The sequence below is a fragment of the Glossina fuscipes genome, unplaced genomic scaffold (assembly GCF_014805625.2).
Source record: "Glossina fuscipes isolate IAEA_lab_2018 unplaced genomic scaffold, Yale_Gfus_2 0, whole genome shotgun sequence".
In the NCBI taxonomy this organism is placed as follows: Eukaryota; Metazoa; Arthropoda; class Insecta; order Diptera; family Glossinidae; genus Glossina; species Glossina fuscipes.
Window position 1 is genome coordinate 24,955,212 of NW_023998414.1, and position 20,265 is coordinate 24,975,476.

At 33.8% G+C, this 20,265-nt stretch overlaps 1 protein-coding gene across 2 annotated transcripts; it reads right to left on the reverse strand.

Annotated features, from left to right (window-relative positions):
* Positions 1-504: 504 nt before the first annotated feature.
* LOC119637920 (calcitonin gene-related peptide type 1 receptor) lies at positions 505-12,268 on the reverse strand. Of its 2 annotated transcripts, XM_038034367.1 has the most exons (10): positions 12,129-12,268; positions 3,552-4,044; positions 3,349-3,439; positions 2,709-2,800; positions 2,512-2,638; positions 2,320-2,421; positions 2,021-2,139; positions 1,881-1,954; positions 1,714-1,820; positions 505-1,650 (listed from the first exon to the last, which is right to left on the reverse strand). In XM_038034367.1, exons 2-10 carry the CDS (start codon positions 4,037-4,039, stop codon positions 1,378-1,380), a joined length of 1,473 nt encoding a protein of 490 aa, XP_037890295.1. In that variant the 5' UTR covers positions 4,040-4,044; positions 12,129-12,268; the 3' UTR covers positions 505-1,377. The 2 variants fall into 2 exon arrangements, with proteins under 2 accessions (XP_037890295.1, XP_037890304.1); XM_038034376.1 differs by lacking the exon at positions 2,320-2,421.
* Between the last annotated feature and the right edge of the window lie 7,997 nt (positions 12,269-20,265).

Sequence of the window (20,265 nt, forward strand, 5' to 3'; positions counted from 1 at the left end):
TTAAGATATAATTTTGCAGCCTTCGTTCGGAAAACTGAATGCCGATAAGAAATAATTAGCAGCATATGACGTTTGTAAGAATATGAAAAAGCTAATGCAACATATTTCTTCCAAACTTTTCTCAGTAACATTTTAAACCACGAATTATTTATATCCGGTTGAACCGCCCAATAGGTGAGCGAGTGCACGCCTTAAATCCGACAAGGTTTACTTTGGTTGCAGTCGTAGTGAGCATTAAGTCATTGAGTGGTTACCTGCCTCGCAGCTAGACTTCGGCTAATCCCTATCTATTTCTCTTTGCTCACTTCTTGTTGATCCTCCGCATGTTCCACAAAAAAAGGGGGACAATTCTCGAGCGTTTGATCATATTAAAAAGAAAAAAGAAAAAAATGTTCCAATTTTTCGTACAAGAAAGCATTAGTTTGCTCTCTTGTTTGCATTACACTTTGCCTGTAAAAGAAGATATGAAAAAGGTACACGCTCGATATGGAAAAGAAATGAAAGCGAGCGTTTATCTTGAGCTACTAGCCGTTAATAAATATTGAACTCATACGCCAGGAAAAACGATTTAAATCAAATAATGGTATCGCTGTGAAAATTGAAGCGTATATTGAGGGTCTAGAGAAAAAGTTGTCGAGTGTTCGAGAAACTCTTTATTTTCTTATCTAAAGTGGCAATTTTGCAGGCGACCTTAAGAGAAGGGTACGTTCGACGAGTGCCAGGAAACACTTTTGTATGTTCAATGGTTCAGAGATGGACAGCGCGGTTAAGAAACGAACAGTCCCGATAGCAAGGTGGCGGCATACGGACAAATTCCGGCAAAGTTGATAAGAGCGTTAAAAAACTTGACTGCTGGACAAGTCTCTCTCATCATCTAGTATTTGAAAATTCATTACAACTTTATATTCATCAATCTTTGCTATTTGAAATTATTTTGAAACAGAGACGAAGCCGTCCAATTAAAAATACAAATCAAGATCAACGTTCCGATATTTGCTCTGATTCACACCTATATAGCTAAGTGTATAAGCGTAGCCAAGTGATTGTCACGTCGCTTGCTCTAACTTTAAACGTTCCGTCTCGTTTACGTTACGATTACTACGCATAAAACCTTAAAAAAAAAAAAAAAAAAAAATGAAAAACAGAAAATTTCGTAGTAGCAGTGGTAGTTGTGAAATGGAAAATTTTAAAATTTTATTTGCAGGCATTTATCAAATATGAATATAAGAAAGGGAATTAAATCAGTAAGTCAAAGGGAGTCAAGGTACACATATATGTATATATACGATTTATTTATTCCTTTTTTGTATAAAATATTTTCGCTTTTGTTTGCTTTTGCAATTTATGCAGTTATGTTTTTGTTCTACATATAAGCATTTAAACGCCCAATTCTCGACTGGGTGTAGTGGTGGCCAATTGTCCGGTATTGCTGCTGGGCGGTGGTGGCGACACTAATCCCGGAACTATGCGATTTAATAAAGTGCGAACAGCAAAAGTGACGTCGTGATTGGCAAAACAAAACAAAAAGGATACGACAAATCCTTGCGAACTAATCAATGCAACCGACAATAGCTGGTAGAAGCGTTCCAAAGGTGTACCCGCGTCCGGACGATACGGTATTAGAAAATGCTGTAAACCAAACAAGGGCACCTATGCCATATAAATAATATGTAAAGGCAAATTTTTTATATGCAAGTTTAATAAATCATTTACCAATATAATGGTGGCACGTAAAGCCTTACGTATGGCCAAAGGGGCTGGTTGCGACGATTGTGGATGCAATTTGCGCACTATTACGCGCAACACGTTAATAAGAAAAACTATGCGTAATAAACGTCAGTTTCTTAATTGTTTCTAACCAATAAATGAAGTTAACTTACAAAGGCTAGCAATTAATGATAGGGTTATGGGTACGGAAAATATCCATAGCAATAAACTTTCATCCATCCAGCAGCTGCAAAAATGAAATATCAATTTAATTTCTCTAACATTGTAGACATGCAAGAATCATGTCACTCACTGCGCATTGTCGGTAGGATGAAAATATCTAGCCACGGCATAAACGGTTATAAAAATCCATGGTACTAACCAAGAGTAAATTTTAAACCAACGCATAACTATAGCGTCTTTGACAAAAACCTATTTTGGAATTTTTAATAAAATTTTAAAATTAATCAGCAATAATAATTAATTTTATTAAGGTTTCGATTAAAGGGAAATTCTTGGATATGTATGGATGGATATATATGTATATATGTATATATGTAACAATTTTAAGCAGGAAAAGTTGTCTTAATTTGAGGTAAGTATATGACTTACCACCACTAATACTAAATGCAAATGCAACCCTTCACAAAACATCCAAAAGTAGTTAACCAACATGAAATAATGTATTAATAAATGTAGGCTAATGCACTGTAACTAAGTTGCCAAAAAAAAAAATTTGAAAATTATTTTAAAAACAAGAGAGATCAGAGATATTCGAATTGATGAATTCCATTGCATACTTACCGGATAACGATAAATCATCTCGGGTTGTTCAATAATACACTTATACCACAGAATCCAGACAATACAGGTGAGGGCCAACGAAGCAAACAAATGAACATGAATACGTATGCGAGTGCAACGTAGTGACCTTGAAGAAGGAAATTGCAGTTCGGAGTAAAGGGAAAGATATGGGATCTTAAGGAGAAATGGTAACTTACTTAAAACCTAGAAATATGATCAAAGACAAGCACAAGGCTACGCAGGATACCGAGTAACCTTTCACATATAACTCATTAACCAAACGACGGAACTTATTTTGAGGAAAAACGAGAAAAAAAAAAAAACGTGAATCTATTTTTTTTTTTTTTATTACAGCCACCACAATGGGCATTGTCTGTCCATTAAAATGGGATTTGTCTGTCCATTTGAAATATTGTGAAAATCTCATCAACTACCCCATCTACACTATTTAAAGTATTTATGTTTATGATAAGTATCAGAAGTCGCGTCAACGTAGCCATATCGGACTATCTGACATTATTATTACAAATACCTCGGACTAAGTACCATGAATGTATGTACCATATCTTTTTAACTGGCATGAAATATCTTGACTTGAGGTAGACATATCAGCCATGTTTGACTATCTGCCCATCGATCATTCTCTCTGTCTATCGTCCATTGTTGAAATAAACAATCCTGAAATATAATAATACATTCTTAGCTGCCATTGTTCGGATAATTTTAATAATTGGCACCTACGCCTAAATAGGTAACTAAAAGTTAGACGATATAGAAGAAATAATTCATGTAAAGGCTGGATGTGGTGGCTGCGTATTAAAGTCAAGCAACACATACCGCTAGATCATCATAATCTATGCAATTAGTATAGTTAGACCACTCAAGACCACTTTCCGGATGGCGATACCAACTGCCATTTTCCAAGCAACTACGGCATGTTCATGAAAATATTTCAATAATATTTCATTGCATTTATAATGAAATAATGATAAAAAGGATATACATATATATATATGTGTACATATATATATTATCATTACATTTTATGAGCTAAAAATTTACTATTGAATCCTTCGACAAAATCAGGACAATACTGGCTTAAAATCCTACCGCCCGGTGTACGGGGCCAGCATAAATAGCCATCGAAACGCACAGGACAATGAACTTTATCGTCATCACTCTCTTCGTAGAAAGAAGTCGATGAGATTTCGCCAAAGCTATTATTCGTAATATCGCTGATATCAGGTGCAACAGTCATTGAGCTTATGGTTGCGTATAATTCTTGCAATTTGGATGTCTCTTCGTTTAGGTTTGCCCAATCGATAGAGCCTTGATTAAGGACGGCTTCCTCTAGATAAATCGGTACTTCGGTCAAAATATCGATCGTGTTTTCCTCCGTTTCATTTACTGCATTTCCTATAAATGTATCGTTTTTATAGCGCACCATACATTCCAAGTAGAGGTGTGAGAGAAATTCTCGTAAGAATTTCTTGTTATCCGGCGGGGTTTCACCAAAACTCAGAGACATGTTACCTAAGTTTAAAAACAAAAAAAAAAAAAAGCAAACAGAGAATTTATATTTATCATCTATACCCATCAAACATATTATTCGAAAGTTTAGCTTGTCGTGCTTTCTTTTCGCTCTTTAAAATCCTTTGTTTTTTTTTTTTAAATACATTTTTTAAAATAAAATTTTCATAGTTTTTTGTTTTCGTGCTGGCTACTTTCTCTCTCTACATATATATATATACAAGAGTTTTCTTGACTACAAATACCAAGAACAAGAGCATCTGCCAGTGATAGATGGAAACCAACGCTCTTTTCTATATCCACAATTTTCCGCGAAAATTTATGTCAATCGTACGAGAAAAGTTTTGAAAATAAAACGTGAGTGCTGCCGATCTTCGCAAATATAAGCGATTCGGTCCGTATTAACATGGCTTTGATAGACACTAACTTCTCGTTTTACCTACGATAGAGATGACTGCAGAAGGAAACTCGCGTATGAAATAATAAAGAAATATGTGAGTGGAAGGATATGTGGGTTTGGGACTTGGATGTGCACTCACCTTTTGCTGAATGAAATACATAGCGCCTAAGGTATTGGAGATCAATTATTCGAATAACTCAGCACTTCTAGGCAAATAAGTTTGAATGTCTGTTTGAAAACGGAAAACACAATTTTCTTCTTGCAGTTGGCAGATATCATTTCCCATCTCAACCTTGTCTCTTTTCCTTAGTTGTAACACAATTTCAGGTTGACTTGGTCTAAGTAAAGCATAGCTGTGCGGGAGCGGGAATTTTCAGCATTAGCTTGCAGAATTGATACATGGACACATGGACACATCAACAAAATTACTATCACACGAGCACAAAAGTCAACGGATAGAGAAATCTGTGCTCATTATGTCAATTCTCTTCCTCTTCTCGGATCGTTAACCAAGAGTATAATTATTGTATAACTTGTGAAGCATGTTAATGTTAACTCGATCACATGATCATTTTAGAGAAGGGAATTTAATATGATGATTACACAAATACACGTACACTTTGCATGTACGTTACGTAACTAAGTAACTAAGTAAGTAAGCAAGAAAGTGAAATTTGTAAAGTTAGTTGAATTTGAATTCAAATTTGGTATAGAAATAATTGCAAAGTTAGTTTAGGCAACAAATTATTATAAGCCACTTACGGCACAGTTTGAAATTATTTACCAAACCTTTTCGAGAGTTTTTACACTTCACCTATTTTGAATTAAAAGAAATATGATTTGCTTTGGTTCTTTTCTCCTAAAATTGAAGTAGTTTTACTTTCAACTTCCTTTGTAAACATTTTTTTTTTTCTTTTTGTTATTGCTTTTTATGGTTAACACATCCAAATGTTATTTTCTTCTTCATTTGGGGAATATTACTTAACCTCAAGTTCAAGTTGCAAATGTGAAACAACAATTCATATATCATTGCTTATAAGTTGCATGTTACGCTAGCATGTGTGCTTGTGATTGTGCTTAAACATTACAAATGGCCCACTGGGATAATCAATGAGTTATCTGTTAATCAAATTTTTCTATAATAATGACGCATTTATATTACTTCGGTTTGCCTTTAGTTGAACAAATAAACCGCAATAAATTTTCTACTCACTTCGCCATAGAATGCAAAGGAGAAGACGCATGAAAACTTTTGCGATATACTCGTTTAACAAAACAAAGTTGTTTACCTCTGCTGAGGAAATTTGGAAGTGAGAAATATAGTTAGTTCAGTAAGTAGTTATTTAATGTGGAATCATAAAGAAAGTTTCAGTTTTTTTTTAATTATTGCCCAGATAAATATATATATATAATAATAATAATAATAATAATAATAATAATACAATGAACGAAATGAAAGAAAAATATACGAATAAATAACAAGTAAGCGATTATTGCATTTTGAATAGAGAGGTAAGTTCCTATTAGATGAGTTGATTCGATCAAAGCAGAATTGTCTGACTTGAATTCAATTATATTTGAGTTAATTTGCTTTCCAAAGGAGCACTGGAACGATGAGCTTTGTCACAAGTTTTTACAAGAAACATATATTTCGTTTTTAAAGAATGTGATCATATCGCAATACTGTTGCCAGTGGAACGCAAGTTTTCCAGGAAGTTGCCAAAAAATTTTACAGAACGTTTGGTGTTCGATCGTAGGATCGTAGTAAGGTTAATCTTGCTAGCTGTCGTCGAAGAAATAGTCAATCAGCATAGCTTATTTGCGAAGGTTACGGATATGTTGCAAGATTTTTTATAGAGGATCGCAGAGAAGTTATTGGAAGTTTTTGGAACAGTACATCCCTTTGGTTATGTCGCGAATGCTACGCAAACGCAGAAGATTGTAACGCAATCGTAAGACCCACGTAACAAAAAAAAAAAAAAAAGAAAAAAGAAAAGGATGCCTTTGTAATTAATAAAAATGTCGAACCGATATCACGATAGAAGATTTAATTATTTCTTTTCATTGCCAGATCTAGATAATAAATTACGTAGAAAATTAATTTTGTAGTTTGTAACTTCTCTTATACATAACCTTGCAACAATGTTTTCGATAAGTTTTACACATAGTGCTTGGGAAACCCAAGTGCTTAAGTCCGCCAACCCTTGGACTGGACTGTAGCAGTATGGAGCACGTATAAAGCAGTATGAGTACTGTATTTAATATATTATATATTTATATATTTAAAAGAATAAATGCTTCGTTATGTGTTTTCCTTTACAAACGTTGTTTTGTTTGATGGATATTAATTAATCGAATTAATTTCAATCGTATAATATATGGAACCTTACCACGCTTGTGTTACAAATTTGTGCGGATATGCTCAACGCCCAGATCGACTTGAGATAGACCCATCTTTTAGGTTTGTTTTTCAGATTGACCTTCATTTATATATTGTAAGCTTGTCGGTCCGTCTGTCCACCTTATATTATATACGAATATTGTTCATTCAGTATCTGGAACTTCTCCCTTTTTCGCATACCAGAGGATATCCTTTTAAGGCAAACTAATGCATATTTTCAATTGCAGTAAAAGGAGGCCCAGTAGTTTAATAGTTGCACAACGTTGAAAGCCTATTACTTTGATGTCTTGAGAGTGCACCTCTCTTCTATCGCTTAGGACGAAAGTGTGTTAGACGTATATAATTCGTACACCAACTATATATTAGAGCTTACTATCTGCGTTTTAAAATTAAGTGATACGGACAGGTATACTCAAACCTCTGCATCATTAGCTCTATATCATCACGTCAACAACAAATAGTCTTAAGTTAAATGCTTTCCTAAACGTGTTCAATTTTATTTGCATTAAAATTTTCATTATCACAAAACTTATTTAAATCTGTTGTGAATGATGCCATGCCATCTAATGTCGAGATATATTGATATTTTTTACTGCATTTTCCACTGTGCGTGCTATTACGGTTTTAATTTTTTAATGGTTTTGCGAATTGCATAAAATTTAGTTCATTATGATGAGATCTAAATCGATTAGGATTTATTTTATGAGTTAGTAGTAAAACATTTTTGATTTTAATTTAATTGCTATTGGTGTTCTTTGTGCTTGCAATGACACATGTGCATATGCGTATAGAAAAGAGAGAGAGAGAAAAAAAAAAAAAAAAAAACCTAATATAAAATCAATACATTTTATTATTAAGGCAACAACTTAGCATGAAACGACAAAAAGAACCATCCTGGCAACAAAAACCAGGGAGTATTTTTCTATTAATTAATAAACATCATCTCTATGACAACAACAAGAGGGATTGTGTACAGGGACGACATACACAAATGCTAATATGGGCAATAAATGAAAATTGAATTAAATTGAGCCTTTATCTTTGATTGCAAACTGCAGGCATATGTAAAAATCAAGGCTGGCAGTCACAGATAGACATATGTTAAATGCAAAAAAAAAAAAAAAAAAAAAAAAAAAAAACAAATATATATATGCATAGAAATAAATAAATAATCATAGTTGTAAATTAAACTGAAAGCAATAATTATTTCAAAATAATTTAATTATTTAATTTTCAATTTCAGTTGATTTAATTTTACTATATGTCATGCCAGTCTGCCATGATTTTTAACTCAATATTAATTGTCATTTAATTTTTATTATTTTCATTTTGCTTTCTATTGCGCCTTTGTCCTGCTTATTAATATCATTTTCTGCGGTTACCTGCTTTTCTTTTTTTTTTTGCTTCTTTTTCCTTAAAACAATTTATTCGTTAACTTGAATATTGCTTTGCTAGCAAACATATATGTGGTCGTGAAGACCTTAACCACCTCATCATCATATCATCAGTCATCTATTTGCTTGTGCATTGTAGCGCTTGTCAATAGAGAGGCGTGGAACTGTATTTTAATTAATATTTCTTGCACTACTTAATTGCATGGCATGGCATTAATAATTTACAGTTACTTGACAAGCAAAGCAAATGCAAATGCTTGACGTATAAGTATACAGTTTTCTATCGCATTGAAGGAGCGACTGCTAGACCGGGAAGATTTAACAAAGAATTCACATATGCATGCACATCTAGTATATATATATATATATATATAACTATAGTTATTGTTCATCCGTTCGTTTATTTAACGGTTCCTTGTCGTTTAAAGACGTGTCTACAAACTCATTCATTGCTTGTCCATTCCATTAGGCATACGCCTGTCCAACGACCAACTGTCCACTCAATTATCCGCTCACCCATTTATTAAAAAAAATCAATTTATCAGCACAACGTCCACACATCGGCCCGTCTATCTAAGAACCTATTCCTCTCATCCCATTCATTTAATCTAAATGCCACGCTAACTTTTTTATCGGTCCTTTCGTTCGTCTAATTATTATTGAACACACGAAACACATGCATTCGTCCATCCATCCAACAAATCATATTTCTCACCATCCCAACACTCGTCTGTCTATAAATTATTACATGTTTATTTGTACGTCTCTTCATTTTCGTCTGTCTTCTATTCTTTGGTGCACAAATGAATAAAAAAAAAAAATAAATAAATAAATAAAACATATTCCTTAAATATAATTGTAACCGCGCCCGCATTTGCATTTCGTTTTATATAGAGAGATACAACTGCATCTGGACTATTGAAACGGTATCCGACGTTTGCCTCAAAGCGAGTTGTCATTAAACTACATTGTAACGTTTAATTAGGTTATAAAAAAGAAAAATGCGATCAATTTTATGCGTATGATATACAAATAAATGCTTTGGTTTTTTTTTTTTTTTTTCGTTTGGTTGATTTAGTCATGAATGTGTTTATGTTAATGAACTTTATTTATATTTTATGCCTCTTTGGAATGAATACAAAGGCGTACAAAATGTTGGCAGTTAATCGATTATTATTGGATAACTGTAGGCAAAAAGTGTGTACGCAACAGGTAAAAAGAAAAGAAAGTTAGGTCTCTCAGGGCATATTTTACAATCCTCATTATTTTAGGCAAATATGAACAGAGGCTGGTAATCAGTTCGTGTTGAATTCCAGTTATGTTATACTCTCATCTTAATCCACTTTATGACCATCTCTTGTTAGTTGTAATGTTTACCGATTTTTATTATTGTTTTTCCTTTGCATTTGACATGCTATAGTCGCACACATATTCAAACATGAATAATTTAATAATCCAAGTTGTAGTTAAACATATGCATAATTGCATCTCTTAGAAGCTGAACAAGTCGTCCTAGAATCTTCGATTTATGGAGAATACAAGTACAATTATACAAATACCTGTTGCATCATTAAGAAGCTGAGCAATGACGTTTCTCTTCTATTCAACATTTCATAGTGAATTTCCAACATATCCCGTAAAATGCTTTATACGCTCGTTCATCTATTGGCCGGAATTGACGACATTTTAAGAACACATTCGCATTTGATATTCCTGATGTAGGCAAAGCTTAATTAGATTTTGGATATGCAAAAGAAGCAGGAAAAAAATTGGGCTTCGCAATGCATTTCGCTGTGCGAACGCGTAAAAAGTTGGGCGTTTTGCGTGAGAGATTTCAGGATCAGGATCAGGATCAGTTTCAAAAATTTGATCGTCAAAATGATTCTCATTTCGATCGGCAATTATTACTGATATCCATAAATTAACGATTTCGATTGATTTAATTGATCTACGTTTCTCGTAACTTCAGTATCGACCAATCAATCGTCTGATAATATTTCCAAAAGCTTTTCTGTCTATTGGATTATGCATAGAGTATAAATAAAAACTATAAAACCCTGAAATATGATGTGAAGAACTCTTCCCTAGTCATTCGGCACGAACACAGTTGTAATTTGGATTCTTCTCTGGGAATTTGGGACCCCGATACCAGACAATAGTTGGTAAAAGGCTTCAATTTGACTTCAATTGTTTACAGTTTAAAGTCGCTGCTGTTCACTGTTCAGTCACATTTACCTCGCAGATACCTCAATGACATTCATGTTATTGTTGTCTTTATCATCGACGACATAAGAAATATCTGAGTTCTATATATAAGAGATAAGGGAAAAACTATCTAATGTTCTTCACAATAGATAGTTTTAGAATAGCGTAACGTTGGTAACAGTAACCGACCTATCGACCGCCATTAGAGAATAAGATGCGGAAAAGATCGCGGTACAAACGGCGATAAAGCTTGCATTGACGCCATGTGAAGTAAAGCTTTACGTTTCGCGAGGTGGAAGGTGTTCACAGGGGACCTGACGAAACGAGTGACTGCACTCTTTACTCTTATCACTTATTACAGCGGAAGCGTTGTCTTCTTATACTAGATGGACGCCAGATCGCATGTATATTTAAAGACTCGGCTAAAGGTGAAGGACCTTGACTGCGAAATGCTCACGTATCCATCCTCATCTGATCACAAGTTGTTGCACCGCTCTGCAGAGAACTCTCTGAGTTGTGTTGTGAAAGCTGTTTTGTAAAGACGTCTGCCAAAATCACTTACCGATCACAAAATGGCTTTAACAGAAAAATTGCAAAAGGTTATCGATTAGAATCTATTACACCTACATTAGAATCATTATCACCTACATTAAGCTATAAGAACATCGTGTTTAGATTTTGAAGGAAAAACGCTACGAATTTTCCTTTCATCGGACTTAGTCGCGCTCACATCTGTGCTTGTGATTGCAGAGATGGAAGATAAGATTGTAAATCAAAACGCTCTTGGACGATTCACTTGGTCACTAAATTGAATCCAAAAAATCTTAAGAGCCCAAGTCTATTGTAAGTAATAACGCTTGCAAGGTATAGAGTTTGCCTATCGAAAAAGTTGGCGGAGCTGAAGTTTTGAATCGAAAAATGTCGCGATGGCTTAATCGACGCCCACATGACACACCACACAGTATAGTGACAAAATGCCCATCATTAAATATCCTACGCCGCCTCACAGTTATTCGTATTACGAAGTTTGAAATAAAGCGTTATATGCTGTCAAACTGAAGAGATTTTCGTCCTTGAGCCAAAACCAGTCAGTGTATCAAATTTTATCAATATTACCTGAAGAATGGTGTGCTGTAGGTTGAACATAAGAATAGAGGACGGACAAACAGAGTAACAAGCTTATAGTAAAGCTATGATAAAAGTTTTTATGGCCGTTGCATCTATCTGCACAAATTCAATATATCCATATACCGCAAGTGGCGTAGGGAAAAAGAATTTCAGAGATAAGCATTAACACACAGGGCACTAAACTTTTTTTTCTCACATGGTTTCTTCAAAGAAAACCCTTAGTATAATTGTCAGCATATTTTTTGTCTCGCGTGTAATCCATTTTTCTTCCGAGAATATATTTTTATTATTATTATTATTTCTTTTTTTATTGTAAAAATTGTAAAAATTTTGTATATAATTTCGATTAGTATGAAATTCCGTATTGACTAGACAATCGCCTGTCTATAAGTCTTTCGATTTCGCTTGAAATTGCAAGTCAGAGTGAGACGTAAACTGTAAACTCTTACTTGCTGCTCATATAAGTAACATTTTAAAAAATGTCCCCGGCTTAATTTTAAAGGTTAAATAAATATTGTCTGAATTTTTTTTTTTTTTTTTTTTTTTTTTAATGACTTACAACTTGATTCAGAGATGGCTTTCAAATTTAGGGTATTTTAAGTGAAAGTAGCTCAGAACCAGTTTCTATGAATAAGCGAACAAAGGGATCAAAGCGAATAAAAATCTTTTTAGTTCGTAATTTATTTCATTTTATTTAATTTAATTTTTCTCAATGAAAAATTATTTTAATTTTACTTTTCCGTTATTTCAATCACACTTTACATTATAAACATTTTTATTTTTATGTTGAATTATTTGTTCTTTTCATTAAATAATTGCCTGTCAAGCGTTTCAAAATGATCGACCGTTCACTTGAATATATCGGTGGGAAATGATTGATGTTAATGGACTGAGTTGTAAATCAACATTAAGTTGCGTGCAAATTCATCTGGTCGAGCGATGCTGTAGATGCTACATAGGAAACTTATTTACAGTGGAACCTTTTGTAAAGAAATTTTGCTTTGAGACCCAAACATGACATGAGTGTCTTAATTAAATAAAAAAACCTTAGAATACTTAAACTCTAAAGGGTTTATTATAACTATCGTCCCAGGACAAGGAGTATACTCACTTTGTCCAAGTGTTTATATTCCTTCAACTGTGTAATGGCCGCAGAAATGAAGCTATCGATTTTAAGTTTGGTAAAAACATTGGAAGCTCTTTTGCACAGACTGGTACTGAAAATAGGCCAAATCGGTGAAAAGACACGCCTACTGTATTAGATAAAGTGAGAACATGTTTGGTTTTCAAAAAGAAGAAAAAATTAGATGTTTGTGTTCTATAGGCGGTGCTTTAGCACTTGTACCAAAACGGGAAAAAATGACCACGCCTATAAATAAAAAAACAGAAAAGAACTTTCCAATTCCAAGAAATTGTACGCAAATTTTATTTACCTTTTCTTATGATATTAAGTGCGCATTGATTTCATCTTATCAGTGGCTTCAGTGGCTCGCCTCTACATATCCGATACTGACGGACCATCATTGATGAGATGAGGAAAATAATTTCCAAGGGGGAGAAAGAAAGAAAGAGGGAACGAGAGAGAACGAGAGAGAAAGAGAGAGAACGAGAGAGAACGAGAGAGAAAGAGAGATAAAGAGATGGAAAGCAGATGGCCGATAGATCACGTTATACTAACCCACACACACACGCATATACTTAATAAGAATTTATATCACATTTTACTTAAGTTGTTGTTTAAAGTCACAAAAATCCGGCTCAGGTGTTCTCGCAATGACTTATTTTTGTTTTTCGATTAGAATATTGTACACTGAAAACCAAATCAAACCAAATGTAAAATAACTTTAGGTGAGCAAATTCGCGAAAAAATCTAAAGTTAATTTATTTATCTAATAAACAAGAGCTGTAAAAAGAGATGATTTTTTTAATTTGTAGAAGGAGTTTTACTTTTTTCCACATTCTATAATAATCGCCTCTATACTATATATAAATTAGTATGTGTACACATTAGCATCTATAGTTTACTTTCATACTTTTGATTGTTTTATTTCTATTGACTATGAGTTACGTATGTTTGGTTAGGCAAGCTAAGGTTTCACTGTAATTTCAACAATGACGATAACATTCTTCTGTTATATTAGATGAAAAGTAAAGAAACCCTGTTCATTTTTAATTAATGTTGAGTCCATTTAAAAACAAATTTTTTTTCGGATGATTTAAGTATTAACATGGCTCTGTGGCAGCAGAATACACAATTATGCTCTTAACATAGTACGATTGTCCTATATAGGGTTAAATAGAGCACGTAGGATGAGATATTTTATAGGTTAGCAAATAAAAATTTAACAAAAAGTGTTTCTTTATTGAGTACATAGTTTGAAAAGTTATGGTCACGTTATGTACTTTATAAGTGTAGAATAAATTCATAAGCATTCACTATGCATGAGAAGAGAAAATTTGTATATGACTTGGAAGGAGAAGACAAGTATAAATCACGTATGGGACGGATGTTTAAAAATGAAGAGCAGTTGTGCGGCACAAGCAGTTATTATTATTTAATATTATTACGGAACTTTAAGATGAATTTGACTTTAAGCGTCCAATCATTAACGGTGTCTTGTGCCTTTTTTATCCTGGATCCCGTGTAACGACTCGTTTTTCAATTGTCGAATAGTTTGCATAAATTATGCTTCTCCAGATTCGTTTGGTGATCGCATCAACACACAATTTTTATCAAAAGAGTTTTTTTTCATTTAACGACTGTTCCATTCATTTTTTAGTAGCGTTCGCCCTTCCGTCAAAGGTAAATGTCTTCAATATATCTCAATATCAATGCAATGAAGTAGACAGACATCAAGTAAGATGAACTTCAGAAAATAATCATGAATCGAAAGTAATAACATGTTGCAAACATATGTAACAATGATAATAAGTTTAAATACAATTCTGTTAGGAGGTGTGAAAATTCATTGAAAGCAATTGGACGGTGTCCGTGCTTGATGGACGCTTCCGATTACATCGATGTACTAATTGGGCACCGCACAACTAAGCTCTTATATGCAGATGTCCAAACTATACGTTGAGAGGTATCATTATGGCCGAGCCAGATCAAATTAGAAGCAAAGAAACATGTGTACCGTAGTGAAACTTTTAATCTTAAAGCTGTTGCTCGCGACCAACATTCTCTAGCGAGCATCTTGGAGTTTTTTCGATAAATTAAAATTCAACAAAATCCATCCGAGTGGCCGAAAGGGCAAGAATCTCGATCAGCAATTTCAATGGTCGTGGTTCAAGTGCGCTAGAGATTTTAATAAACCCGAAAGTCTTGCTAGGTGCTAGTGCTTTAAGATTTTTAGTCTTGGAATTTATTCTATGGCCAAATTTATAATAATAATAATAATAATAATAATAATAATAATAAAACAGAAGAGAAAAAGAAAATCGAAATCAATCACAATTTTTTAAAACAATTTTATAAAGAACTTATCTGTGATCTGTGACAGTGCAAGGAACGAAGATCTAAACAGAAAATGAACTGTTTCGCGCGACCTGTCACTTGGCATATATACGATTTGTGCTTTCATTTGGGTACCTGAATTCAAAAATATTAGGTAGGCTTGCATGTGTTTTGGTAAGTTTTTCACTTGAACAAGATATTTATTGAGAAAACTTGGTACAACACATATATATTTGCATCATTTCTTTTCCGTCATTCTGGCAACATGGCAATACCGTGTCGAAAGAACGATATTGGGGTGGCGGCCATTCAATCATCGACACATTTTCGTAGTTTTTCAGCATTTCGGAACCGTGTGCCAGCCAAGCCATGCTGTATCGATTTGAACAAATGGTAATCAAAACGCTCTATGCCTAGTGACTATGCTGACTGCTGGCAAACTTTCCTTTCGGGCTGTGACCTGTGGAACCTTGGCAGCTCTTGTTACGAGTGGCCGAACATTGTCATGCAAGATGTGGACTTTGTGTCTATTAACCGCTATTGCTGGTCTTTTTTGCAACACCACATCGATCAATTGGTTCAGTTGATGTCAGTGACAATTTCATTCGGTTTTAGCAGCTCGTAATACACTACACCTTGCCGCTCCCATTCTATGCACAGCAAAAGTTCATGGCCGCGATTATTCCGCTTCGATGTCGATGTGCATGGGTGTCCTGGACAAGTAGATCCATTTTCCGTCGCCAGTCGCAATACACCGTAGAAAGCTATTATATTTTTTTTCTGGCAAAGAATGAAACCGCAATGTTGTGGATATTGTTTTCAAAATTTTTGAAAATAAATTCAAAAAAAAATTATTTTACGTTTAGTCAGCAAAAGATGACGTTATCCTTTGACATGAGGAGATAATTATGCGACATAAAGGTGGGGATCTTACACGATCTCAAATATTGATCAATCAATTTTTTCGCAATATTTGGGACGAGTTCTTGAACATTTTGAATTCGATATTCGCTTGATATTCGGGTTTTAATAGACCGGGTTAAAAATGTGCCAACTTTTACAACCGCACTGCATTATATGTTCTTGCAAGAGTGAACCATTCGTTCGATAAGAAGAATTTAAATGCCAATCATTATTATCGTATAGAAGAGCCAAAGAGTATCTTGTTATTTATATCATACGAAGGACGTATAGTCGCCAAAGTATTACGTAATATATTGGTTAATCAATATGAAAACCACTTGATATTCTTTCAGGAAACGAAATTTTTAAAATGTAAAAAGCCTAAAACAGGTTCATGACGCTTTCATTGCCGACGTTATAAAGTAGTTGGTGACTGACGAGCTCTTGAGCGTAAAGAATCGTAAGTATAATATTCGGGGAGGGCAAAGTCGGTTGCGCGAAGCGAGCTTATTCGCAATATTCGAGTGGACAAGGACGCGAGAAGAATGAAAACGAAAAGAAATAAACTACGCTATCGTAGAAATCGCAACTCAGCGGCGGGAACTTAATTAAAAAAAAAAAAGGGCATTTTAAGCAACAATATATAGAGGTTTGTATTTACTGACTTTTGCATAATGTTAAGGAAATCTCCCAAGTCAACCCAGTAACAATAAATGCTGGCTTTTACTATTTAATTCGATTTCAGAAGCAAAGACCGTGAAGAACAGATCCATTGCTAGAAATCAAACTTGAATATGTAGGTCGTCGCGTTGAAGTTTGTAGAGTTTGAATGCCGATACACGAATGTGAAGAGATTGCAAGGTAACAATATTAGGGGGAGTTTGTTTTTGTCGTTGTCCAAAGCTCAAACTGTCTTAGCCTCTTGCTTGGTAAAGCTCAGGAGTATGCCCTTAAAGTAATGTAATATATAAATATTCTTGCTAAGAGGGACATTTTAGATCGATTCAATAGCCTCTTCCTATATGCCTACATATGGATCTCGGTGTGTTCAGAGGCGGTCATTTGCTGTTGAAAACTGCAGACTGCAACTATGCGATAAGACAGAAGAAGAACTATATATAGATCACCGACATTTAACCCACGTATAATAGCACCAACATCTATAGATGAATTATAATTTCTTTGAGGGATGGTTCTTGTCTTGTATTAGTCAAATATTCTGGCAACGCGGACCTTGCAATAGCGCTTATGCACTCTATGGCTTATGTTTTAATAAACAAAGAGCGTAAACAATTTATGAAAACATTTGATTTTTTTTTTTAATATATATATTTATATACATATACATATATATATATATATTTTTGATTAGTGCGCAGACATGAAGAAATTTGCAAAACAACAAAATACAAGTAAACAAACAAAAAATCCAGCACATGGAAAATGCGTTTTTGGCAGACGTTAGATATATGCTCTCTTTCTGCATGGTTTTCTGTTGGTTTCTGTTGGCTTTTTGATATTTATTGTTGCTGTTATTATTCTTGTTGTTGTTATTAATGTAGAAAATGCGCGCGCAGCATATTTAATCAAGTGATATATGGTCGTCTTGTCGCACCATTCCCTTCGCCTAAAAGGCATAACTCTCTGACAAAGCTAACGTGTGCAGTTGTTGAGGTGAAAACAAAAGATATTATTTTACAAAAACGCACAGGGCACTAGGTACGTGTTTACATTATATCTTTTTTCGCTAAACGATGGCAATGCCCAAACAGTTATTTATAAAAACAGACAACAATACGAATACACTAACAGCTAGCGAGCTCTTGTTGTTTCCTTCGAAAAAGAAAGTCAAGCAAAAGAGGCAGAGCAAGTCGATAGAACAATGCAGAGAGTGCACAAGATGAGCAGAGAGAGAAAGCGAGAAAGAGAGAAAAAGGGAGAGAGAGAGAGAGAGAGAGAGAGAGAGAGAGAGAGAGAGAGTGCCTCGAACGCTCTAACCGTGCCGTTACAGGAAAATATTCGTGAGGAGGTAAAAGTTTAGCCAACGACAAATTTTCAGTTTGCAGAAGTTTTTCATGTGTTTTTCTTTTCGGTCTATAATTCTCAACACTCTTCTGTCTGCCACTAATAATAAAAATAAATTTAATAAATTATTATTATAAAAAAAAAAATAAATAAATAAAATATATAATAAATAAAAATTAAAAAAAAAAAAAAAACAAAAATAAAATAAAATTAAATATTTTATTAAAAGCAAAACGAAAACTTAAAGTTTATTTCATTTTCTGAATCCTTAAAAAGTAAAGAAAATTTTAAATCTTTTCAATTAATTTAAGTAGAAAAGTGTCTTGAAAGCAAAAAATAAAAATAAAAGCAAAAGCCTTAAATAAAACTTTTTCATAGATTGTGAAAATGTAGAAAAATTTATATATATAGACGGAGAATCTGAATACATATATGTCTCCTGATATAAAGTCTATGTATACATATATATGCATATATATATATATACATATATATTTGTGAATATGTACGTTCGTATACGTATATAGTATAGATCCCAAGTTATTTTTATATAATGTGCAGCAGCATGTGAAACATACGTTCATACGTATATATGAAAATTGAAAATATCGGCACAAAACACCAGCGGAAATAATATAGAAAAACCTAATGAAACGAGAATGTAAAGTAAAAGAAAGAAAAATCGAAATCAAATAAATCAAAATAAAAAACAACCTGAGGAAGAGAAAGAAAAAAAAAAAAAAAAAAAAAAAAGAAAAAAGAAGAAAAGATGAAAAAAGAAAATGAAATGGAAATACCACGCAATAAAAATTGTGTAACAAAATATTGTTTTTTGCTCGTATCGAAGATATGAAAAGAAAGATTTTAAAAAATTTTCCTCAATAATTCATTCCTTAAGAATACTTACATAAAAACTACCAACGACAAACGCACTAACTACAATCAAATCAAAAAAAAAGAGTAGCATGCAAGTGCCATAGTGTCTAGTAACCAGAAAAAAGTGACGAGACAGGCACATGCTTTACCACAAATCCTTGTAACGAAAATGAATAGAAAAAAAAAGAAGAAAATACGAAAAATTTCGTAAATTAAAGTAATAAAATGTATGTAAATAAACAAAAACAAATTAAAAATAAAGACTTCTTCTCGATTGAAAATCGTACGAATACATTGCCTTCAAATTAAATAATTCTCTACGAATTGTGGGCGTATCCGTATGCAAAGATTTTTCAGGTCACTTCCCGTACCATGTAACAAGGATGCAAAATTTCGATATACTATGGAACTGAAGTTTTACATGATTTTCTCCCTGAATTCAATTCATTTTCATATGTCTATCGCCTATTAGCCAGTAACAAATGACAAGGACAGCGGGACATAGCTTAACAAATTGATAATCATATTGAGCACACTTGTAGTTATTATGATCGTTCCTTAATGGTTTAGGAGTAGTCATAACCATTCATATTTTGTAATCAAGTTGTTAGCAAGTTGTGCATCAGGTTTGTGCTCTAGCGATCTTCATTTTTAATGGTCGAATATTTGCACCGAATACGACCACTCATTACAGATATTAACTGTTCTAATTTGTTGCTAATCTAACCGGCCAGCGTTGCGTATTAGTGATCCGTATCGATATGTTGAAGAAAAGCTTAAGTTAAAAACGGCGCCGGTATGAGCTACTCGATGGACCCACATTCGTGGGTCTTTTCATCTAAAATTTAAGCTTATGTAAGTCAGCTTAAAGGTGGACTGCAATAATTGCGAAAAGTTTTCCAGTTATAAACTTAAAATATGAAATATTCTATGATGCGAAGTGGAAAGGAGGCGGATAACGCCGCAGATTTAGCTTATTTGCTTGGGTCATGACGATCTTTTTCGTTTCTTCATATGGTCGCCGAGTGCCCTGCATTCGATTCCGCTTGTGCTCCCTACCAGCAGGATATTAAGAAGCACATTAAATAGCTTTAAATTCTTGCCTACCGCGGCAATTACATTGATTATCGCGCATGAAGTTCCCCGTCCTGATCGTAACCGTCGTTAAAACATTGACGTAATTTGCAAATATTGTTGCACTTTATGCTACTGCGTTGTAAATTGTAAATTGTAGCTTTATTTGAAAGGAAATGTTAAAAGAAATGGATACAAATGTCACGATATAATCGCAGAAGAACAAGAAAATGAGGCCAAGCTATGAAAAGATTGCTCAATAGGGTATCCGTGAACATAATTTTTCTAGATTCTCTCTGAATGGATTAATGCGAAAATGTTTCTTTTGCTTATAACGTACTGTAAATAACTACAGCGAGCA

Bases quoted from the DNA above. Each gene is read 5' to 3' on its own strand.
- LOC119637920 (XM_038034367.1), bottom strand. From the start codon at position 4,039: ATGTCTCTGAGTTTTGGTGAAACCCCGCCGGATAACAAGAAATTCTTA. The intron at 3,440-3,551 runs GTAATGATAATA...AACATGCCGTAG, and splicing joins AAATTTTTAGCTCATAAAAT to TTGCTTGGAAAATGGCAGTT. The intron at 1,821-1,880 runs GTAAGTTAACTT...TATTACGCATAG, and splicing joins ATCATTAATTGCTAGCCTTT to TTTTTCTTATTAACGTGTTG.